Source organism: Neophocaena asiaeorientalis, unplaced genomic scaffold (genome assembly GCF_003031525.2).
Source record: "Neophocaena asiaeorientalis asiaeorientalis breed wild unplaced genomic scaffold, Neophocaena_asiaeorientalis_V1.1 scaffold373, whole genome shotgun sequence".
NCBI classification, from domain to species: Eukaryota; Metazoa; Chordata; class Mammalia; order Artiodactyla; family Phocoenidae; genus Neophocaena; species Neophocaena asiaeorientalis.
Window position 1 is genome coordinate 926,734 of NW_020172993.1, and position 23,493 is coordinate 950,226.

At 41.6% G+C, this 23,493-nt stretch overlaps 1 protein-coding gene across 3 annotated transcripts in view; it reads right to left on the reverse strand.

The window, feature by feature from the left end:
* Positions 1 to 23,493, reverse strand: part of PNPLA8 (patatin like domain 8, phospholipase A2) — a 130,268-nt gene that overhangs the window by 45,953 nt on the left and 60,822 nt on the right. Inside the window, exons 1-3 of one of the 3 annotated variants that reach the window (XM_024742239.1) lie at positions 12,333 to 12,470; positions 3,400 to 4,551; positions 3,098 to 3,247 (exon numbers count right to left, since the gene is read on the reverse strand). In XM_024742239.1, the coding sequence (XP_024598007.1) occupies positions 3,098 to 3,247; positions 3,400 to 4,461 (1,212 nt within the window). In that variant the 5' untranslated portion in view covers positions 4,462 to 4,551; positions 12,333 to 12,470. Of the gene's footprint in view, positions 1 to 3,097; positions 3,248 to 3,399; positions 4,552 to 12,332; positions 12,471 to 23,493 lie in introns of those variants that run through there. The other 2 variants (XM_024742241.1, XM_024742240.1) reach the window with 2 other exon arrangements.

A 23,493-nucleotide genomic window follows, 5' to 3' on the forward strand; every position in this document is an offset into this window, starting at 1 on the left:
AGCCCTGGTCTGGGAAGATCCCACATGCCACGGAGAAACTGGGCCCGTGAGCCACAACTACTGAGCCTGCACGTCTGGAGCTTGTGCTCTACAACAAAAGAAGTCGCAACAGTGAGGCCCGTGCACCGCAATGAAGAGTGGCACCTGTTCGCCGCAGCTGGAGAAAGCCCTCGCACAAAAACGAAGACCCGGCACAGCCAAAAATAAATAAATAAAATTTAAAAAACAAAACAAACAAACAAAAAAACCTTAGAGGAAAACACAGGAAGAACACTCTTTGACATAAACCACAGCAAGATCTTTTTTTGACTCACCTCCTAGAGTAATGGAAATAAAAACAAAAGTAAACAGATGGGACCTAATTAAACTTAAAAGCTTTTGCACAGAGTATTTGTAGAGAGGTGGATGGACCTAGAGTTTGTTATACAGAGTGAAGTAAGTCAGAAAGAGAAAAATCAGGTATGTCAACATATATATATGGAATCTTAAAAAAAAAAAAATAAGGCACTGATGAACCTAGTGGCAGGGCAAGAATAAAGACACAGACATAGAGAATGGACATGAGGACACGGGGAGGCGAGGGAGAAGCTGGGGTGAAGTGAGAGTAGCATCGACATATATACACTACCAAATGTAAAACAGATAGCTAGTGGGAAGAGGCAGCATAGCACAGGAAGATCAGCTCAGTGCTCTGCGATGACCTAGAGGGGTGGGATAGGGAGGGTGGCAGTGAGGCTCAAGAGGGAGGGGATATGGGGATATATGTATGCATGCGGCTGATTCACTTTGTTATACAACAGAAACTAACACAGTATTGTGAAGCAATTATATTCCAATAAAGATTTAAAAAAAAAAGCAACTCTTTACTTTGAAAACTGGTGACTAAGTAGAAAGAAATTAAGCATTTCTTTTGCTTTTCCTGCAACATTGATCTTTGAGAGTAACCAAATAGCTTTAGTTGGTGAAGTAAGCTCTAGTTTTACAGGAGAATGTCAATTATAATGCAGAAGGAATGAGAGAATTAGAAATGTATCATTCTGCAACCCTAATGAAAAGACTAGCTCTAGAAACAATTAGGTTAATGGTTGATGGTTAATGGTTCTAGCCTAACTGTCCAATGCAAAGATCAGACTAATGAAAAGATCTCCCTAATCCAGTGGTCAACCTTAGCATTACTAACTGCTGTTCAACCAATTATACGTGTTCTGACACAAGGCAATATGAGGTGCATGTCATCTACAATGTGCCCTAACAAGAAAATGCTGAACTCAATCAGGTCTTTATATTTAAATTCCAATGTGCAGGAAACAAAAAGGAGAGAGGAATACATCAACTATACCAACGAGGAGTAAGCCAGGTAAATCCAGAAGGTGAGCCATTCTATAGGAAAACACATATCACATTTCTCCTTGGTACTGATGGGTCCCTAGATTTGGGACCAGTTTTATAAAATAAGACTTCTCAAAGTTCCTATTAGCAAAACTAGTCATAACAGACTAAATTGAAAACTACCCAGAAATCCAACAACACTACAATGAAAAAATAAGCTGTGATACATTCACACCACGAAAGACAAAAGCAACAAGAATAAATTATCTACAACTACCCACAACAATGTAAAAGATTCCTACCAGCATGTTGAGTGAAAGAAGCCAATCATAAGAGTTTACATAATGTACAAAAACAGGTAAAACTGATTTGTGATTATTTGGGGGGAGATTGTGACTGAAAGGGGGCCCAAGGGAGGCTTCTGAAGTGCTGAAGAAGAAATTCTGTTCTTCATCTGGGTGCTGGTTACATGGATATATGTGAAAACTCACTGAACTCGACACTTAAAACTGCATGTGTATTACACTTCAATAAAACGTTTTTTAAAAGTTCTTTAAAGTATGCAATTCCGGGCTTCCCTGGTGGCGCGGTGGTTGAGAGTCCGCCTGCCAATGCAGGGGACACGGGTTTGTGCCCCGGTCCGGGAGGATCCCACATGCCGCGGAGCGGCTGGGCCCGTAAGCCATGGCTGCTGAGCCTGCGCGTCCGGGGCCTGTGCTCCGCAATGGGAGAGGCCACAGCAGTGAGAGGCCCGCATACCGCAGAAAAAAAAAAAAGTATGCAATTCCATCTTAGAGCTCTACTTTCAGTGTATCACCGACATGTTAAATGACCTAAAAGCACATCTATATTTGGAAATTTTATCTTTTAAGTAAGAGATTACATATATATGAAAGATAATCCCAAATTCTATGAACATGAAATTGTAAAGTTTAGCTATTATAATGTATGTATTATACAATATAAAACTACAGAGGGTAAATAATTTAAAAACATAACTTTTCAGCAAGATGGTTATCAAAACGTTGAATAAATACGAACTAAGTTAACTTATAATTTTCTGGGTGGCAGGTTAAAAGTAAGCACTAACGGATCTCTAACGAAACGTTAACATTGTCTATTCATTATATGATATTTCCAAATTGTTCATTATGTATTACAAATAACCTTGTAAAGGGGTAAAGAGACTCAGCCACATCATTCACATTTTATATTATTTCTCTGAAAATGGTCTATTTAAATGGGTCTAAATTATCTTCACTGTTTTATACTTGAAAACATTGGGGCAAAGAAAAGCTAATTGTTTTAGTAATAGGATCACAAGTTCAATTATCGATAAGATCATGAAAATTTTTAGACTTTCAAGTACAGAAAGATCATGAAATAAAAATTAGCAATGGTTTTACTTATGAATTACGACTCCTGTCTTAAGAGTAGTTACACAGCATAAATACCTACACTGCGTTTAAGAAAACCTTGGCAGCTAAGAGGCAATTCAACTAATATACTGAGATTTATCCTCTATTTTCAAATGTTTAATCTTAAAGTATAGGTATGAGTACTAAGCATAACATATCACAGAATTAAACGGAGCATTTAGCATAATGCATATCATAGGGCAATTACTAAATATATAACACATCACATGTATGATAAAACCACAAAAATATTTAAATAGAAAAATGAAACGTGTTGCCTTCTCCACTTTAGAAGGTTTATTAGTATTTTTATTCCAAGATAAAACCAGATTAAAGGTAATCAGAATTACCTTGACAGCCACTCCTTTTCCTTCAGGAAATTCCAGAAGATGGAACGTCAGTTCTTCAACTCTATTAATGCAGAGCCTTGGGTCAGTTGTTCTTCTTAACGCTTGAACTAATGCCCGGGTTCTGTTATCAGTACTCACTCTGGCAATAATCTACAAAGACATGTTAAAATATGTATGATTTGAGTATGCAAGTGCTCCAGTGATTCCAACCGATGATTAAAGTTTCTTAGGTCCCATTAGGAAACGAAACTTAGAAATCTGACAAAAATTAAAACTTAAAACCACACTGAATAACGACTTGCCTTTTCTCGCTGAAGAGATAACCGCCTTTTCTCCTCTGCATTTTTGTCTTTGCTGATGGCCTGCTCAGCTTTCATTGCCTCTTCCTGCTCTTCTAACTGACTCTTTGAATCATACTTTAGTTTGGGGACAAGTCCACCAATATAACCACCTACTAAAGCTTGTACACCTTCAGTGGGACGAGAAAGAAAGTTAGCAATACTTTGTTTAGTAGAAATGGGAAGAACCTCAGGCGTCCCACTGGGACTTGCAGCATCGTCCTCAGAATCTGAAGAAGCTTCTGAGCCCAGCTTCTTATCAGTCAGGACGCCAGGATCTGGAGAACTGGGTTTCTCGTCTTCAGTCTTTTTAAGCTCAAGTTCTGATTTGTCCTGGAAATGTTTATTTTCCTTTTGTTCAGACATTTTTTCCTCACGCTTGAAGTATGAATTAATATGACTTGATATAAAGTAGAATGATCCTCCAAATTTCGTGGTTAGATTATTCGTGTAATGAAAAAGGCTTTGCTTACCTATATCTTCTTTCTCCATAACGTGACTTTCCTTTGCTGCAAAAGAACCCTTTTCTGCTAATTTGTTGCTGTATTTTTTCAGAAATTTGATGGTTTGTTTAACGTTTTTCTGTTTTAACCAGCCACTATCTGACAATTTTCTTAATATTCGAGAACTTGGCTTAAGTTGAGCTAAACGAGAGATCATTTCATTCTGCTTGCCAAAAACAGCCTTCGAAACAGAGTTCAAAGTATTTTTAATACGGGACATACGAAGGCTCGCTTTTGTAAGTCCCTTGGGAGCAGAAGTGCTAAGTTTCAAAATTCCAAAATGTAAACCATGGTTGCTTGGAGAGTAACAGTGCTTACTGCAAGAATGAGCTTCACTTTTGGTCCATTTACATCTTATTTTGCTTGTATGAAAACCTCTCTGTAGACTGCTGTGGCTTATCCTCCAGTAATGTTTAGGCGAGCACAAGAAAGGCAGCTGCTTGCTCCTCTGCTTCCCACAAAGACTTCTCGTATTACTAAGGAGGTAAATATAATATAGACCTACAGTCAAATTAACAGACATAACTTAAAAATCATTTATTTTCTATACGTTATGACTTTCACTTCATTCCTGAATGCTTCATTTAAGAAATGCCGTAATTCATGGTCTTACCTGAAATGCAAGAAAAAGAAAATTAGGATTCAAGGTAAATTACTACTTGAACTAAACTCAGCAACTTGTCTCAAAAGAAGATAGGATAATATATTTTCATTATGGCAAAATAGAGTTCACTTTAAGCAAACAGAAAATCAGTCATCTTTTATTACGGAAGTCAGTGACAGAATAGTGAGCAGTAGGATGTTTCATGAAAACTAATTTAGAGAAGCTACCCAACAGATAAGGTTTCCGACAGCACAAAACTGAACACGCGATTGTGAAGTAAAATTCATATTTATGGCAAGACAAGAAAACTTTAAACAGAAAGATGCGTCTCTGCCCTTTGGCCTCCCCTCTCCCCACACTGTGCATGGTGCATCTGTATCATGACTTGACCAGAACTCCCCATCAGCAGGAATACCTGCTCAGTCATAAACAGCAACATTCTCCTAGCATCATGAAGACAGAGCATTCCTTCTTGATCTTGTAAAGGGTCACATGATCCACCACGATGGCACTTAAATCTGGATTACGTAAACTGTACATCATTTAACGTACAGCCTTCTGTCTCAAAAAACTTAAACTGTGTCTTGACTTCTAACTGGCAGAACAGTTCTCAGAGCTTTCTGAGATGCTCTTCCCAAGTTATAATCCTCAAATTTGGCTCAAATAAAATTTTCCAATTCTTTCTTAGATCTACTGATTACTTTTTCGTTGACACAATTCAGATATTATGCTGCTTTTCTTCCTTCCTATGCTATTTAAAGTGTTGACAGTTTATGTGACACTAGACTGTAAGTTCTTTGAAGACAAGAGTCAAGTCTTACACTCCTGCTCATTGCAGACCGTTTGTAGAATATTTAATCTGAAACTGAGTCCCCCTAAAACCCAGGTCCTCTGCTGAGTTTATGATTAACCTCTCTATCCAAAATGTTATTTTCCTTTCCAACAGCTGTTCCACTCAAGACTGAGGCATATCAAAGAAAAGCGGGGCTGAAACTGAGCAGGACCCTCCCAGGCACAAATGCCTTTGTGTCCCCAGGTTCTTGTTTGTAGGAAAAAGGCTTTCAGCCTCCTAGACCTTCCCTGAGTTCCAAAGGGCAGATTCAAACAGTTACTAATTAGAGGAATGAGGTGATGCAGAAAGAAACAACAGTGCAGAGATGGGGCAGGGTCCTGGTTCCTCCTGGGGGGATGTACAGAACAATCTGGTACATATCTGAGTTCTTCTACAGGAACTCAGGCCCCCACCCAGGTGGAGGATGGTAACTTCAGGCTGAGCACACGCACTAGGACCCCAGACTGGTTGGAACCAGAAGACTGATGGTTGAGATTCCTGGAACACCACCCTGTTACCTCAACCAATCAGAGGAGGGGCACACACCCTGCAGACCTCCCCACAAATTTTGCCTATAAAAACTATTTCCCGAAACCCATCAGAGTTCAGGTCTTCTGAGCAGGAGCCACCCGTTCTCCTTGCATGACCCCTGCAATAAACCTTTCTCCCACTCCAAACGGGGACATTTCAGTTTGTTTGGCCTCACTGTATGTTGGGCACGCGTTCGATGACAACTCTACACCGGACACAGTGCTAGATGCTAAGACCACAAGCAGAATACCAAGAAACTTTCAGACTAGAGCTCGAGATAGCCTTGTAAGGAAGATTTCGCTGTCTAGTACAAAGTGCTTATTTAATCAAAGAAGTCAGACTAGAATAAGCTGTGTGCCACTTCTAACAGACAAGGCGGTCATAACCACAACATAAATGCTGTTTAAAACAGATATTTTGTTCTTTCAATTGGTAAAATATAAATGATTGATAATATCCAGTACTGATAATACCTGGGGAAATGGGACACAGAGGGCTACCTGACAGTGTCTAATGAAATATCTGACAGTATCTAATGAAATTTTAAATGCTATCTATCAAAATTTTAAAGGCACATATTCTTTGATTAGCAATTCCACTATTAAGAATCTATCCTACAGAAATAACTGCATAGGAGTAAAGGTATATACACACATTCCCTGCCACACTGCTTGAAATAACAAAACACTGAAAAACAACTCTAAGTTTCTTCTAGCAAGGGATGGTTAAATAAATTATGGTACATACATACAATAAATTGAGTTACAATGTAATGTTACACAGCAGTTAAGGAGAATAGATGACCTGCCTATATATCCTTCATATACAGTACAATGCGAAAGGCAAGCTGCGATATCATATATACGATACACATGAGGATACAAAGACGTAAACACAAAGATATTATGTAATAGAAGAAAACAAAAACCTATATATGCAGTTTAAATCTGTGGCTACACACACACACACACACACACACACACACACAGATTCTGAAAGGGTAAGTACCTATTTATTAATTCCTATGAACTGAGGTGGAATCAAAAGAGAATGAGAAGGGCTTTTACTTTTGGACAGACTCAATTACTTACAAAGAGCAGGTACCCAGGTAAGTCGAAAAAAGAAGCTGAAAACTGAGCAAAAAAGGAATTCATTACATTGTAAAAGATAAGAGGGGAAGGAGAGAATTCTAGATAATGGGAAAAACAAACACAAGGAAACACAAAAAAAAGCATTTAAGAAAATATACACAATATAAGCAAAAATTGCAAGTAGTTGTTTTCATTCCAGGACCTGGAGAGAATGATGAGCGAGAGGTATATGGGGATACTGCAAAGACAGGGTGGACCAGGTTACGAAGGATCTGATAATCTTGCCAAGGAGATTAAAGATCGAACTGTCAATGAAGTATGATAAGCAAAGGAATGACATTAGATCTGCTTCCAGCAGATCGCTGACAGATGGAGTAACGGAACACGACAGAAACCAAGAACCCATTGTGACTCTTCAGAACGTGACAGTCCAAACTAAAATCTGTCTAAATAGCAATGTAAGCATATTATTTTAAAACACCCAATTTTATAGAGGGAAGGAGAGAAAAGAAGCATACTATCTGCTTTCCTGGCTCTTCTGAACCCCTCAGGACTTGCAGTCAATGTAATAAGCCGAATTAATAAGCCTCACAATCCCCAAGACAGAAACAACATGATAAAATACAACTAAAGTACTCGTGGATAAAAAGCCATACTCAAAACCAATAATGGACTCCTACAACTCAACAACAAAAAAATCAAATAACTCAATTAAAAAGTGGGTAAAAGATCTGAACAGACATTTCTCCAAAGATGACATACAGTGAACAAGCCTATGTAAAGATGAATAACATCACTGATCATCAGAGAAATACAAATCAAAACCAAGTGAGGTATCACCTCACACTCATCAGGATGGCTAGGATAAAAAACAAAACAAAGCAAAACAAAAAAACAAAACAGAAAATACCTGAGAAATAAATTCTGTTGTTTAAGCCCCAAAAAGAAAACAAATCACCAGAAAATAGCAAGTGATGGCAAAGATGTGGAGAAGTTGGAACTCCTGAGCACTGGTACTGGGAGTGTAAAACGGTGTGGCTGCTATGGAAAACAGTATAGCAGTTCCTCAAAATATTACAACTAGAACTACCATATGATCCAGCAATCCTATTTCTAGATATATATTCAAAGGAATTGAAAGCAAGGCCTCAAAAAGATATTTCTACACCTCTGTTCATAGCAACACTATTCATAATAGCAGAGGTGGGAACAACCCAAATGTCCACGGACAGTTAAATAAACAAAACATGGTATATGCACACAATGGAATATTATGCAGCCTTAAAAAGGAAGGACATCCCGTCACATGCTACAACATGCATGAACCTTGAGGACATGAGCTTAAGTGAAATAAGGCAGACACAAAAGGACCAGTACTGTGTGATTCCACTTACATGAGGTACCTAGAGCAGTCAAATTCAGAGACAGAGAGTAGAATAATGGTTACAGGGGGCTGGAGGAAGGGGTCAGAGGGGAGGTGTTGTTTAATGGTAGGGTTTCAGTTCTGCAGACTGAAAAAGTGCTGGAGATTCGTTTTTACAACATGAATGCACTGAATGCCACTGAACTATACACTTCAAAATGGTTAAGGTGGTTAATTTTATGATATATTTTTTACCACAATAAAGTTAACAAAACAAAACAAAACAAAACCAACAGTGGGAAATCCACAGTTGAAGAGGAATCACATGCCTGGATCTGCAGTCACATTACCTTTATGGTGCAGAAACTAAGCAAATGAAAACTAGTCAGAGCTAGTGAACTGCATGGGGCCTCTGCTAGTCCACTGAAACTACCATGGAAGGACACTTCCAAAGCTCACGGCAAGAGACTCCCACACTCAGCAACCACCACTGAAGATTAACTCACAGTCAAAGAAGAATCACTTCAAGGGAGTACCAGCAAGTATACCTAACAGGAAAACGTGTAACCAAGATTAGAAATAATAGAAAAAAATTCAGTAGGTTTAAAACATTCAATGATAGAGGGGACAAAAATAAGGAAACAAAAAAAAGAGAACTGTACAGAGTGTACAGGAAGAGCAAATTTTAGAAATGAAAACTCCAGCTACATACTAGTTACTAGACACTCCTGTAATATAATGATAAAGAAAGGTTAAAAATAAAGGAATAGGGGAAAATATATACCAGGTCTATATTACCAAAAGAAAGCAAAAAGCCCTTTAAGGCAAATTTAAGGCAAAAGCATGAAGTAAGATTAAAAAGGGATACTATTTCATAGTAAAAGGAATAATCCACTTACTTATTAAACCTCAGGTAGTCTCCTAGGTCTTGGAGAAAAAGACAACTTATTAATAAACAAATAACTAATATAATGTATAGCAACAGGTCGAGAAGTGCCATGAAGAAAAATAAAGCTGGGGGTTGGGGAGAAACGGCACAGAAAGTGCTATTTTAGTTGATGTGGTCAGGAGAAGAATTGAGTTGACATGTTACTGGAGACCTGAATGAAGCGGTACCCAAATTATTAAAAGTTTCTGGGTAAAAAGCATTCAAGGAAGAGGAAGAAGCAACCGAGGCTTTGGAGACAGGAATAAGGTTTGTCTATTCAGGAATAGCAAGAATAAGGTAGTTAAAGGAAAGTAAGAAGTGGGAAAGGTGGTAGACATGGGCCTAAGGCTCAAGCAGAGGACAGAGCTACATAGCTTAGAGGTAAGGGATCTGCAATGTTTCTTTCCATTAAGAGATAATCCTACTAACACACCATTGTAAAGCAATTATACCCCAATAAAGATGTTAAAAAAAAAAAAAAAAAAGAGATAATCCTCATGACCAATTATGAATACACCTATCGACTTGGCATTGAAATACAGCATACAAAGCAAATTTGAAAAAGGGAACAATTAAAGGAAAACAAGATGATCTCATGATCATACTATTTTAATACACCTGTCTAGAAACTACAGTTGTCAAGTAAAAATTACTCAACAGAGAGAGCTGTCAACAAAATCAACAAGCTGAATTTAACTGCTCCCAAATCACAACACTAGTAAATGCAGACAAAGGTTTGGAGAGCAACTTCAGCTGGGACGAAAGTTAGATTGCAAACAGATAAAGAAGGTAAACTGGGAAGTGCCATCTCAACTGAGAAAAGAGCAGGGAGGACCAGACTCCCTATTTATAGGGTAGTACAAATACAATGGAGATATAAATAGAAGAGTGAGGCTTAGACCCCCCACTAGAGAACGGAATGACGTTTTAACTAGAAGAAATAAGGGAACTTCGAGGTGGAGGCTCCACTGACGATGGAAAGAATGAATGTACGGAGGACTTCGCCGAGTTATTGCAATAATGCAGACATGAAGTGACAAGGGTTTGAATTAAGGTAAAGGTACTATAATGGAAATGAGGGTTACTTTGAGCCACACTTTGAAAGTGGGGTAAACAACAAAACACAGGACTTGGTGACAGGAAAGAATGGGGTAAGGAGAGGGAGGTGTCATGACAACTTAAGTGTTTTTAAACCGAGAAACAGCAAGAGTGCCATTTGTGAATACGAGATAACTGGGAAGGGGGCCAATTTAATAAAAATCTCTTGGACTTACAGGATGCAGTTAACAGTGGGATATTCAAATGGAGATGTACTATAGGAACACAGGCTGTGGAATCATGTTTGGAGTGACAAACATGTCACTGCTAAAACCGTAAGACTGAATTTACCGAAGAAGGGTATACAGTAACACTTCTCGAGAATGTGGGGATCCCAGAACTTGATAAAAGCTCCTCTTCTTTGAAAAATGCTTATTTGCACATATACACTATATTTTCCAAGACATTTCAGGATATTCATGGAACTACTAAAATACTCCTTGGGTTTCAAATTTTAACACTCTGGTGTAGAGAGAACAAGGGTAGAGCCTTGACTGCCATTCAAAGTTAGGAAGAGGTAGTCTTCCAAGAAAACAAAAAAAGCACAGGACAAAAGATATCCCGAAAAATTCAGGGCAATGGCACTTCTAAAAAGCAAGGATAATGAGTAAAGTAAAATATAAGACATGGGAAAGAAAGGTTAGAACTAAGACACAATAGGAAGATGTTGGGCTAAGAGTTCTATGACCTTTACACAAATTAATGTTTCACAAGCAAGACAGTATGTACCCTTTGGCCCAAATCCTCTGTCATTATTGCTAAGCAAAAAAACAACTCAAGGTACACTGAAGCAAGTAAATATACAAGCTAGTGAAAGTGATCTTTTTAGCCAACATCACTTGTTAAAAGGACAATGCTTTCAAGGTTTTAATTTAGATCTGATACAGAAAAATGAGCAACCCTGAGAAAACGTTTAATAAAAATCCCAAAATAAGAGCACGTTCTTATGTTCAAAGTACAACTAATTTGCACAAGCCATTTAACACAATAACTGCAATGGGTTTGAAACACCTGCCTCATAAGCGGCATTAAACTCTCGGTTCACAGTGTGATATTTTTTTTTAAACTCCCGGATTTCAAAATTATTAATATTTCACTGTCTTAACAGCAGTTTCTCGATACACTAAAACCTACTTTTGTCATTTTTGAAAGCTCAAGAATTGGGACTGTAGATTGGGATGCAGTCCAACTGGGATGTTACTGGAACTAAAAACTTCACTTTAAATAGGATAATGTGATAGTTCCTCATGCCACGTCCAAGTCTTTCCTAGGTGTCACCACTTTCATTGAAAGTTATTGTATTGGGCGTAGAAACCAGGTTCCTCCCGGCATGATGGCAGACACGACAGCGGGGGAAGCACTCCGACACACTGATCCACACCCTTCAAAAAGCACGCACCTCAATCCCCCTGAAGCAACAGCAGCCAAGGGCAGAATTCAACGTGGGTAGGGTTACAAAGAAACTGCTGATAATTAAAAACAAGGAGCAGCCGACAAACCAGATGCGCCGACAGTGGAGAATGATGTAGAATAGGGACATCGCTTTAACAGGTTCCCGCGAACTGCTGGAGAACCTACTACCCAGGGGAAGCCAGGCCGACTCGGAACCTAGGCTGGGAGGCTTGGGGGGTGGGACAGGCAGCGCGGGGCGGGACCAGAGAAACCGAAACAGTCTGCGCGTCTGGACCAGCAAAGCCCACGGGGTCCGAGGAGGCGGAAAGCGTCGTGCACCCATCAGGCCCGGGGCCCGAGGGCTCCTTCCGGTGCCCGGCCGCCTCCGGAGCCTGGATCCGGGGACGTCCTCGGGGCCGGGCGTCTCCCCGCTCTCTCGCCCTGGAAGCACCCTCCGGGGAGAGATAAGACCTGGAATCCCAGACGAGTGCCCGGGCGACCCGGCTGCCCTCTCCCGTAGCCTACCGTTCCGCCGGCCCCCCACGGGCAACTTACCGGGATGCAGGCCGCAACTTAGGCGGCAGTGGCGACGCACCTCTTCCCGGCACAGGCGTCCCCTCGGCCGGCCAGCTGCCATCAGCTGAGCTTCCAGCACAAACAGCGGCGCAACAGCCGGGACGCCACCCTCCCCCAACTCCGTCCTTCCCCGACGGAAGTGACGCACGGCGGCCCCAGTGTACCCGCCCACCGGCGAGGAGCTCCTCAGCCTCGCTGGAACCTCGGCCCACCCATCAGTCGCCGCTCCGCCCCCTTCCCAGACATGCGCAGTAGAGGGCCGGAAACGTGCGTGCGTGCACGCGCCTGCGGACACCCGGAGAGGCGCCGCCTGGCGGCCGGCCGAGGGCGTTTGTTTTGCTCTGTGTTTGCGGGGCTCCGTCCGACGGTCGGCTGAGCTAAACCTCCATCTCTGCGTCCCTGAAGATGCTGTCCACGCTCTGTCCGATCCTCGAAGAGGGGACTGCGTCACCAGCCGCTTGTAGGGTGGTGAGCGGCCTGGACCGCGGTCCCTACCACTCTGCTGTCACCATTCCTGGGCTTGGCCACTTGGACTAAAAATCAGTGGAAACTGCTTTCACATATGTTATAGTATTGTAAGTTAGCCTGTGAAGTCCCTCTACCGCACCGCCCCCCCCCCCCAGGTCCCACACTTAACACAGTTATTGAATCCCCACATTTTATTACTACCAAGTCTGCAAACGACCTACAGTTCATAAGGCAAATGCAGCCCATCGCCTGATTTTGTACGCCTGTAAGCCAAGAATGGTTTTTACACTTTCAATGGTTTAAAAAAAAAAGTCTGTTTTGGGACACATGACAATGACATGAAATTCAAATTTCAGTGTCCTTAAAAAAAAGATTTTTTTACAGCATAGCCATGCCCATTCCTTTATCAAGAAGCTTGCATGCTACAACAGCAAATTTGGATGGTTACAATAGCTTCCTTTAAATAAGTTGAGGTTAGAAACAGAAAAGTAGTCTTTACTAGACCTCAACCTCAAAGTGTTCCCAAGACTGTTAGTCTCTCTTTCCTCTAGGCTTGCCGGGTCTCACAGGAGTGTTGCTGCTTTAGCCCCCTGTAAGATGATTGTAAAGTGTTTAAGGAAGGAATTGTATGAGCTGCCACATAGCGGGTGTTAGACTGCCACTTTTTTTTTTTCCTTTTTTTTAATTGAGGGGAGGAAGCCAGCTTGCTAGGTTCTTGGGGCATAAATGGCTGGACTGTGTACATCATAATGCCTGATAAACCCCTGCAGTGCAAGATCTAGGCATGTTATTTAGCCATACGCTAGTTGGAAGGTGTATGCACAAACTAAACTTTAGAGGCATATGGAAGTAACTAGTTCCAGAGAGATTTTCCCCATTGTTAAAGAAAAAATTGTATTTGTTAAAACGATAAGGAAGACTTTACTCAAGACTTTTACAATGGGGCAGAGAGATTGGGCTCAACTGCAAATACAACAAAGGCAGCTGGAGATGTGTAGCCCAGGAGCAGAGTGAGAGGGGCCAGTGTATGGAAAATTACTAAGGGCAGGAAAATTACACCAAGGGCAGGGGTGATTCTTGCTAAACCATTTTCCCAGGATTCCTGCTAAAAACTGATTACTGTGATTAGACACTGAGGGTGATCAGATATCAGGGGTGGGAGATTCTCTCTAAACTGACTCAGCAGGATTTTTGCTAAAACTGGACTTGGCAGACCAAAGACAGGGCCCGGGCAGGAAGCCTTGACAGAAGAGGGCTCAGAAAAACCAAATTAAACTTCTACCAATGAGAAAGTCTTTGTCACCCTCCAACCATCCATCCCCTGCCCTTGTTTTCCTTTATTCCCTAAGTTAGTCAGACTTTATCAAATATCCAGATTTTCCACCCTTGCCAGAAATTTGTTTAAAACTCTCAAGTTCTCCTTCTCCTTTGCTCTTCCCTCCCCGCCGTGTCCACCCATATACCTTTAACCCCCAGACCTTTAACCGCCCTGAAGTCTGACGATCTTACTTGCAGAATCTCCCGAATCTTCCCTTTGCTCCACATGGTCGTTTCCACTGCCTTAGTTTAAATCTTGTCTAAGATGGTTTTCCAGCCTGTAACTGACCTCTGACCCAGAGTTATTCTCTTCTGTGCAGCCAAGGCAATCTTTCTAAAGTGCAAATCCAATCATATGATGTCCCTGATTAAAAAGTTTATTCTGGGGCTTCCCTGGTGGCGCAGTGGTTGAGGGTCTGCCTGCCGATGCAGGGGACACGGGTTCGTGCCCTGGTCAGGGAGGATCCCACGTGCCGCGGAGCGGCTGGGCCCGTGAGCCATGGCCACTGAGCCTGCATGTATGGAACCTGTGCTCCGCAACGGGAGAGGCCACAGCAGTGAGAGGCCCACGGACCTTATCAGAGTATAGTTGATTTACAATGTTTTGTTAGTTTGTTTAGGTGTATAGCAAAGTGATTCAGTTATCCATATACATATACTTTTTCAGATTGTTTTCTCATATAGGTTATCACAGAATATTGAGTAGAATTCCCTGTTCATTCCATTTTTGAATATTCAAGTTACAAATGTAATATGGCTGTAATAGCAGAAGCTATTAATTAATTCAGATTAATCGGATTAAATAAATGAACAAACGATCAAAAACACTTGAACACCTTGAGAAGAAGAGGAAAAGATCTGTCTAAAAGGAATGGGGGGGACTTCCCTGGTGGTCCAGTGGTTAAGACTTCGCCTTCCAATGCAGGAGGTGCGGGGTTGCATCCCTGGTCCGGGAGCTAAGATCCCACATGGCTTGTGGCCAAAAAACCAAAACATAAAAAAAACAGAAGCAATATTGTAAAAAATTCAATAAACGCTTTAAAATGGTCCACATCAAAAGAAATCTTTAAAAATAAAAGGAATGGGAAATTAGTTCTCTCTAGGAAAATTAATTACTTAGATATGTGAGTCACAGACTTTAGAGTAGGCAAAGCAAGACCGTATGCAGTTGAAATATTCAGAAACTATGATGCACCTTACGAATCCCCAAAGAGCAGGAAGTGAAATGATTCAAAGGAATCCCAAAGTGTGAGTCAGGAGAGAATCTTAGCTCATCAAGGAAGCACAGATGAAAAAGCTTCCCTCCTTTTTTTTTTTCCCCCAGCCAAACACGTACAATGCCAGGAATTAGGCAGCATGAGTGAAGGAAATGCCTTGCTAGCTGGTATGCCAACCACTATAACTCGAATGGTTTTGAGTTAATCAGACTGTAGGGGAAAAAAATTCCTAAACCAAAGTAAAATAATCCCCCAAATGTGATGTGGGCAATGGGAAGAGATGGGGGACATGCTACGCCGATAACACCCCATAACACTAATCACCCGCTGGAAACCACCTAAGGATATTGGTGTTACCTTCCTCTACCTCCTTCAACATTACAGAAGTGATTTTAACTTTAAAATGTACTTGCTGTACAAATAGAAAGAGGAAGTAAAACCTGACTCCAATCTCCTTGAAAAATACTATTTCAAATATCTTCAAACTTATTAAACAATTTTGAAAGTTGCAAAAGGCACATTTTACACCATTTTCTATATTTTAAAAAATGGCTTCTTGACAAACAGGTGGCCAATAGGCGCGTGAAAAGATGCTCAACGTTGCTAATTAGAGAAATGCAAATCAAAACTACAATGAGGAATGACCTCACACCCATCAGAATGGCCATCCGTAAAATGTCTACAAATAACAAATGCTGGAGAGGGTGTGGAGAAAAGGAAACCGTCCTACACTGTTGGTGGGAATGTAAGTTGGTGCAGCCACTATGGAAAACAGTATGGAGGTTCCTCAAAAAACTAAAAATAGAGTTGCCATATGATCCAGCAATCCCACTCCTGGGCATATATCCAGACAAAGTTGTAATTCAAAAAGGTACTTGCACCCCTATGCTCACAGCAGCACTATTCACAATAGCCATGATAAAGAAATAACCTAAATGTCCATCAACAGATGAATGGATAAAGAAGATGTGGTACATATATACAATGGAATGCTACTCAGCCATAAAAAAGACAATAATGTCATTTGCAGCAACATGGATGGACCTAGAGATTATCATACTAAGTGAAGTCAGTCAGACAGAGAAAGACAAATACCATATGATAACACTTACATATGGGATCTAAAATATGGTAAAAATGAACCTATCTATGAAATAGAAACAGACTCACAGACATAGAGAACAGACTTGTGGTTGCCAAGGGGGAGGGGGGTGGAGGAGGGTTGGAGTGGGAGGTTGGGATTAGCTGTAAGCTATTAAATATAGAATGGATAAATAACAAGGTCCGGGCTTCCCTGGTGGCGCAGTGGTTGGGAGTCCGCCTGCCGATGCAGGGGACACGGGTTCGTGCCCCGGTCTGGGAAGATCCCACGTGCCGCGGAGCGGCTGGGCCCGTGAGCCGTGTACGCTGAGCCTGTGCGTCCGGAGCCTGTGCTCCGCAACGGGAGAGGCCACAGCAGTGAGAGGCCCGCGTACCGCAAAAAGAAAAAAAATAATAAATAAATAAATAAATAAAAACCAAAAAAACAAGGTCCTACTATATAGCACAGAGAACTATATTCATTATCCTATGACAAACCGTAATGGAAAAGAACATAAAAATGAATGTATATATATATCTATATCTATATATCTGAATCTCTTTGCTGTACAGCAGAAACTAACACAACATTGTAAATCAACTATAGGTCAGTTAAAAAAAAACCAGCTTCTCTAAATAACAAAAGAAAAGACTAGCTGCACTATATAGGTGTGACTATATAGTCTATATAGGTCATTATATTTATAGATTTAAAAAAATCTACACCCAAATGTCTTGGCTTTGCTTTATGCCCAGTAGAGAATCGAGATGTATATATTCCATATAATGGATCTTAAATCTAAAGAACTCAAGATATTCTGACTAGAGTGATTTTGTTAGCTTTATGATACTTATATAGGTATCCTAAAATCTCTTTTTAACCATAATAATTTAAAAATAACATTTATTACTGATAAATAAATATAGTAAAGACTGAATCATTTCTCAAAGGCCATCCAATCAACTAGAACTCCTTGGTATAGTTCTAATGTTTGATTAAAAAACAAAGTCTAGGGGATGTTGGGATTCTTCATAAACTCAACCAATTCCCGCTAATTCCAAAACAATTTGTACAACTAGATGGAAAGCTGGGTTGCCTCCACACATCTCTTCCAACTGTGGTGCACAAGAGTGCCGAATTGTTTCAGAGTGGGCTTCCTGGGGATGCAAAATACAGTCTTCAGATATGTGTATTTAAGAGACCAGTTTTATAGCTTCAGGTATGATCAGACTTTTAGAAAATGAATTAACTCTAATCAGACTCATAAGAGGTTCCCCCCCCGGCCTCAAGTAGCACATCTTAATTACATTTGTCCTTTAACACCTACTGGGCAGCATATCCGCTCACTGATAAAACATGTTCACAGCACAGAAAGTCAGTAGAACCCTTGATTACATGTGTTCTCTCTCCCACCCCAGTTTTATTGAGATATAATTGAAATACTACCTTGTATAAGTCTAAGTTGTAAAACGTGTTGATTTGATACATTTACATATTGCAAAATGATTACCACCATAGTGTTAGCTAACATCTCCATCACCTAATTATCATTTCTTTTTAATGATGAGAAAGATACAGTCTCTTAGCAACTTTCAAATATAGAATACAGTATTATTAACTATAATCACCATGTGCTATATTATATCCCCAGAACTTAATTCATCTGGAAGTTTGTACCATTTGACCAAATCTTCCCATCCCTCCCCACCCCCTTCCCGGTAACCACCACCGTTCTACTCTTTGTAAGAGATTTTGATTCATAAGAATGCCAATGTATTTTTTTTACAATTGGAGGTAGGTAGCTTTTTCTGGATATATGCTATCTAGAACATACTCTTTCAAATTAAAAATCAAAGTACCCTAGGCAAAAGAAAAAAAAAAATCAAAGTACCTGGCAAAGAGAGGCTGGCGTAGCAAAGTGATGGGGAGAGAGTGTGGTTACAGAAAACTTGCAAATAGTAAGAGTACGCTTTTCTACAAGAGGTCCCTCCGGGTTCTTCTTTATTTTTACGTCATTTTATGTTATTTAAGGCTTGTGAGTGAACTTAGTTACGGCTCCTATGTGTGCTATAATATCCTCCAGGTGGGGACATAGAGAGTGGCCAAAAGTAACTGGAAAACAGAACATGCTCAGCTGGCCTTGAGAAGAGGGAGTCTAGCAGCTTTAGGAACTTGACCTGGTTGCGTTTCATAGCTGTCGGCCCGGAGAGGCACCACTGTCAGGACAGAGGAGATGGACGAGGGGCGGGATATGCCAGAGCAGGACCCTCACCTTCTCCCCTCTTTCAATGGTGCGTGTTCCGCTTGCAGCAGGACAATGGGACCCCACTGGAAACTGACTAGTCTTCACCCCGCCCCCGCACCCAGAGGTACAAAGTAGCTCTCCCATCTCAGCGGGACGTCCTACCTTAACTTCCAATAGATAATGCCTCACCAAGGCGTGACGGGGCTTGGTGTTTCCAGCAGCACAGCTTGTTCATCCACAGCGAGAGTCCAGGCAATGGCTGTTTCTGGTGACTTCTATGCCTGCATGGTGTTGGATGTCTCAGCAGGGGTCCCCAGTCTGGCATATGGGGCAATAGGCCCTAGTGTCGGATCACTCAACTGTAATAAGCCTGGGACAGTACTTTAGTCCACCTGGCCAAAGTGGTTTTACCTATTAGTAATTTCATCTGCTGCTTTAAGAGTCCATTCTTTCTTTTTACCAACCCTGCGGTTTGCAGGTTACAGGGGAGACGGAACCTCCAATCAATGTCATGGTCTTTTGCTCAGGCTTGCCTATCACGACCTTTGAAATGTGACCACTAATCACTGTCTATTCGATGAGGGCATCTACCCATGGTACTCAGCTTCTCTAACCCCACAATGGAGGTAGCCTGGCTGGCTTGGCGACAGGGAAAAGCTTGTGTTAAGCCACACAAGTTATCCACACAAACTAGGGCACATTTAGAATCCTCATTTAAGGGGGGGGGGCCCGATATAATCCATTTGCCAATCCCTTACCAGGTGCGGTCTCCGGAGGATGCCCCCAAATTCCTTTGGCACTTGCCTTGGACATTGTTGAGGACACCCAGGACATCTTGTTACATCTTGCTACTGCTTTAACTGAGTCACTGCCTTCCAAGGACAACCCAGCACCCTTAGCAATATGGCATCCCACCAGGGTGCTCCGGTGGCCACTCTTTCTTTGCACTCAATCTGCTGTATTTACTGAAGGATCAGTCGCTAGGGGTCCAACCCAAGCTAGGGCATCCATTTCCTGATTACCAAGGGGGTGTCAGTGCTTTACGAGCTGGGACATGGGAGACAGTGAGGACTCAGGCTCTTGCAGGCAAACCCAAGTGTCTCTGAACATATCCTGACCCCACAAGGGCTTATTTATATCATCCACCCCTTGGCTCTCCATTCTCCAAGTCATAGGGTTAACCTCTTTAGAACAGCCCAATTGTCAGTTCAGAGGGTTAATGGCCAGGGCTCCTGGGTGATCACCAGCCAAAGTGCTCTGAGTTCAGCCCACAGACTTCTGCTGTTCCTGTTTCTATTGAGATGGTGTCAGTGTTGGGCTTAAGAGCTACTGCAGACCCTGTGGACCAATTGCCTCCTTTAGATCCATTTGTATAGCAGGCATCTGGGGAATCTTACTTTTTCCCTTTCTACACGCTGCAGAGACCACCATAAGTATAGGGGCGGAGCATTTATAAGATGTTCTCTTCCAGCTCCAGGAAGGCAAGTGGAGTGTGCATTCCAAGGACAGGGGAGGGAGGGAGGAGCCTTCAGTTGCCTGGGTCCAGTTCATGGGGCAACAACCAGTGGTCACGTCCTCTTTTTTTTTTTTAATTTTTATTGGAGTATAGTTTCTTTACAATGTTGTGTTAGTTTCTGCTGTACAGCAAAGTGAATCAGTTTTATGTATACTTATATCCACTCTTTTTTAGATTTCCTTCCCATTTAGGTCACCACAGAGCATTGAGTAGGGTTCCCCATGCTATACAGTAGGTTCTCATTAGTTATCTATTTCATACATAGTCGTGTATATATGTCAATCCCAATCTCCCAGTTTGTCCCACACCCCTCTTCCCCCCTTGGTAACCGTAAGTTTGTTCTCTACATGTGTGACTCGATTTCTGCTTTGCCAATAAGTTCGTCTGTACCATTTTTCTAGATTCCACATATAAGCGATATTATACAATATTTGTTTTTCTCTTTCTGACTTACTTCACTCTGTATGACAATCTCTAGGTCCATCCACATCTCTGCAAATGGCACTATTTCGTTCTTTTTTATGGTTGAGTAATATTCCATTGTATGTATGTACCACATCTTCTTTATCCATTCCTCTGTCAATGGACATTTAGGTTGCTTCCATGTCCTGGCTATTGTAAATAGTGCTGCAATGAACATTGGGGTGCATGCATCCTTTCAAATTATGGTTTTCTCCAGATATATGCCTAGCAGTGGGATTGCTGGGTCATATGGTAGTTCTATTTTTAGTTTTTTAAGGAACCTCCATACTGTTCTCCATAGTGGCTGCACCAATTTACATTTCCACCCACAGGTAGGAGGGGTCCCTTTTCTCCACACCCTCTCCAGCAGTAATTGCTTGTAGATTTTTTGATGATGGCCATTCTGACTGGTGTGAGGCGATACCTCATTGTAGTTTTGATTTGCATTTCTCTAATAAGTAGTCATGTTGAGCATCTTTTCATGTTTGTTGGACATCTGTATGTCTTTTGAGAAATGTCTATTTAGATCTTTCCCCCATTTTTTGATTGGGTTATTTGTTTTTTTGATATTGAGCTGCATGAGCTGTTTGTATAACAATTTTGGAGATTAATCCCTTGTCAGTTGCTTCATTTGCATATATTTTCTCCCATTCTCAGAGCTGTCCTTTTGTTTTCTTTATGGTTTCCTTTGCTGTGCAAAAGCTTTTAAGTTTAATTAGATCCCATATGATTATTTTTATTTTCATTACTCTAGGAGGTGGATCAAAAAAGATCTTGCTGTGATTTATGTCAAAGAGTGTGATGCCTATGTTTTCCTCTAAGAGTTTTATAGTGTCCGGCCTTACATTTAGGTCTTTAATCCATTTTGAGTTTATTTTTGTGTATGGTGGTAGGGAGTGTTCTAATTTAATTCTTCTACATGTAGCTGTCCAGTTTTCCCAGCACCACTTGTTGAAGAGGCTGTCTTTTCTCCATTGTATATTCTTGCCTCCTTTGTCACGGATTAGGTGACCATGGGTGCTTGCGTTTATCTCTGGAATTCCCATTGATCTATATTTCTGTTTGTGTGCCAGTACCATACTGTCTTCATGACTGTAGATCTTTTCTTCCAGCTCTTTACAAGGTCTTTATAAGATCTCCTCTTCCAGCTCCGGGAAGGCAAGTGGAGTGTTCATTCCAAGGACAGGGGAGGGAGGGAGGAGCCTTCTACTGCCTGGGTCCAGTTTGTGGGCCAACCAGTGGTCACATCCTCTTGATTACCTCCCCCAACAGTTTAGATTGTCTTGATATTGAGATCATGTTTCATTTCTTTATTTTAATGTTGGGAAAGGAAAGGGAAAGAAGGAATACAAAAATCAACTAAGACGGGCTTCCCTGGTGGCACAGTGGTTGAGAGTCCGCCTGCCGATGCAGGGGACACGGGTTCGTGCTCCGGTCCGGGAAGATCCCACATGCCGCGGAGCGGCTGGGCCCGTGAGCCATGGCCACTGAGCCTGCACGTCCGGAGCCTGTGCTCCGCAACGGCAGAGGCCACAACCGTGAGAGGCCCGCGTACCGCAAAAAAAAAAAACAAAAAACAAAAAACAAACAAAAAAAATCAACTAAGACATTCTTACCGCATGTATTTATCTTCTTGAAATAGCTTTAAAGCACAAACTAGATGATAAAATTATGAATCATTACTGGAATCAAGCAGGAAGTCTATGGGTTTCTAAGCTGCATGACTCACAGAACTTATCAGGCAAGACATTTTCATGAGCAGGCAGAAAAACACAACTTCATCTCATTTCAAAAACAGAACCCAGCCTACCTTCCTACAGCACTTTTGAAGAAATGAAGGAGGAAGTACATTAGAGTTGCAATATCTGAGATGAGTTTGATTAATATGAAATAAAAAGGAGGTTGGAAGAAGGAATCTTTGTTTTCAAAAATGGAAAGTGAGGGGCTTCCCTGGTGGCGCAGTGGTTGAGAGTCCGCCTGCCGATGCAGGGGACGCGGGTTCGTGCCCCGGTCCAATGCCCAAGTTAAGAAGTACAGCTCTGTGCTTCTCAACACAAAGGTTGAGATGACCCTGAGAGAAGGCTCGCAGCGCAGCGTCCTGCACGGGAGGGTGTGTGCTGGGAATTTACGTTGTGTCCCAGAGGAGGACGAATGGAGGATTGGCAGTGCTCTCTGAGTTATGTGCAAAAGCTTAGTTCCTTAACGTGAACCTTGCTGCCATCATTTGATGACAGACAGACCATAAGGAGTTCATGCAGTAAACTGTACAGGGACCTTTTCCCAGCATTCAGAATCCTTCAGTCATGTTCCTGAGAGGAGTGATGAAGACACCACTGATTGCCTCCTGAGGAGATCTCCCTGCTCCCTCCCGGTACACTGCACCACAATACTTTCAGTACTGGGGGACAGGGAAGGGAGCCCTTTTTCCGGCCACCGGATATGAACCATGGGGGTGTTAAGATGGGTGGAGGGGTCAACAAACAACCCTTTCTGGCCAAAAAGGTGTAAAGATAGGTCTGCTGGAGGGCTTCCAGAAATGTTTTCTTTCCTGATAATGAGTGACTAAGGGAATACAGTTCTTTTTTCTTCCTCTCCACAAGGTTGTGTGAGGACCTGAAAACTGCAACAACAGCTGCCATTCTGTAGCCTTGAGAAGAAAGCCATGAGACTCACGGGGAAACCAGCGCAGAGTTCTGCCAGCTCTGGGTGCTCAAGAGAAACCCACCCTGGATCTCTTGTAACGTGAGAGAAGAAATTTCTCATCTTATTCAAGACACTTGTATTGGTATTGTTACTTCAAAGCAGAAATCACTTAGCTAGAAACACACAGTGAG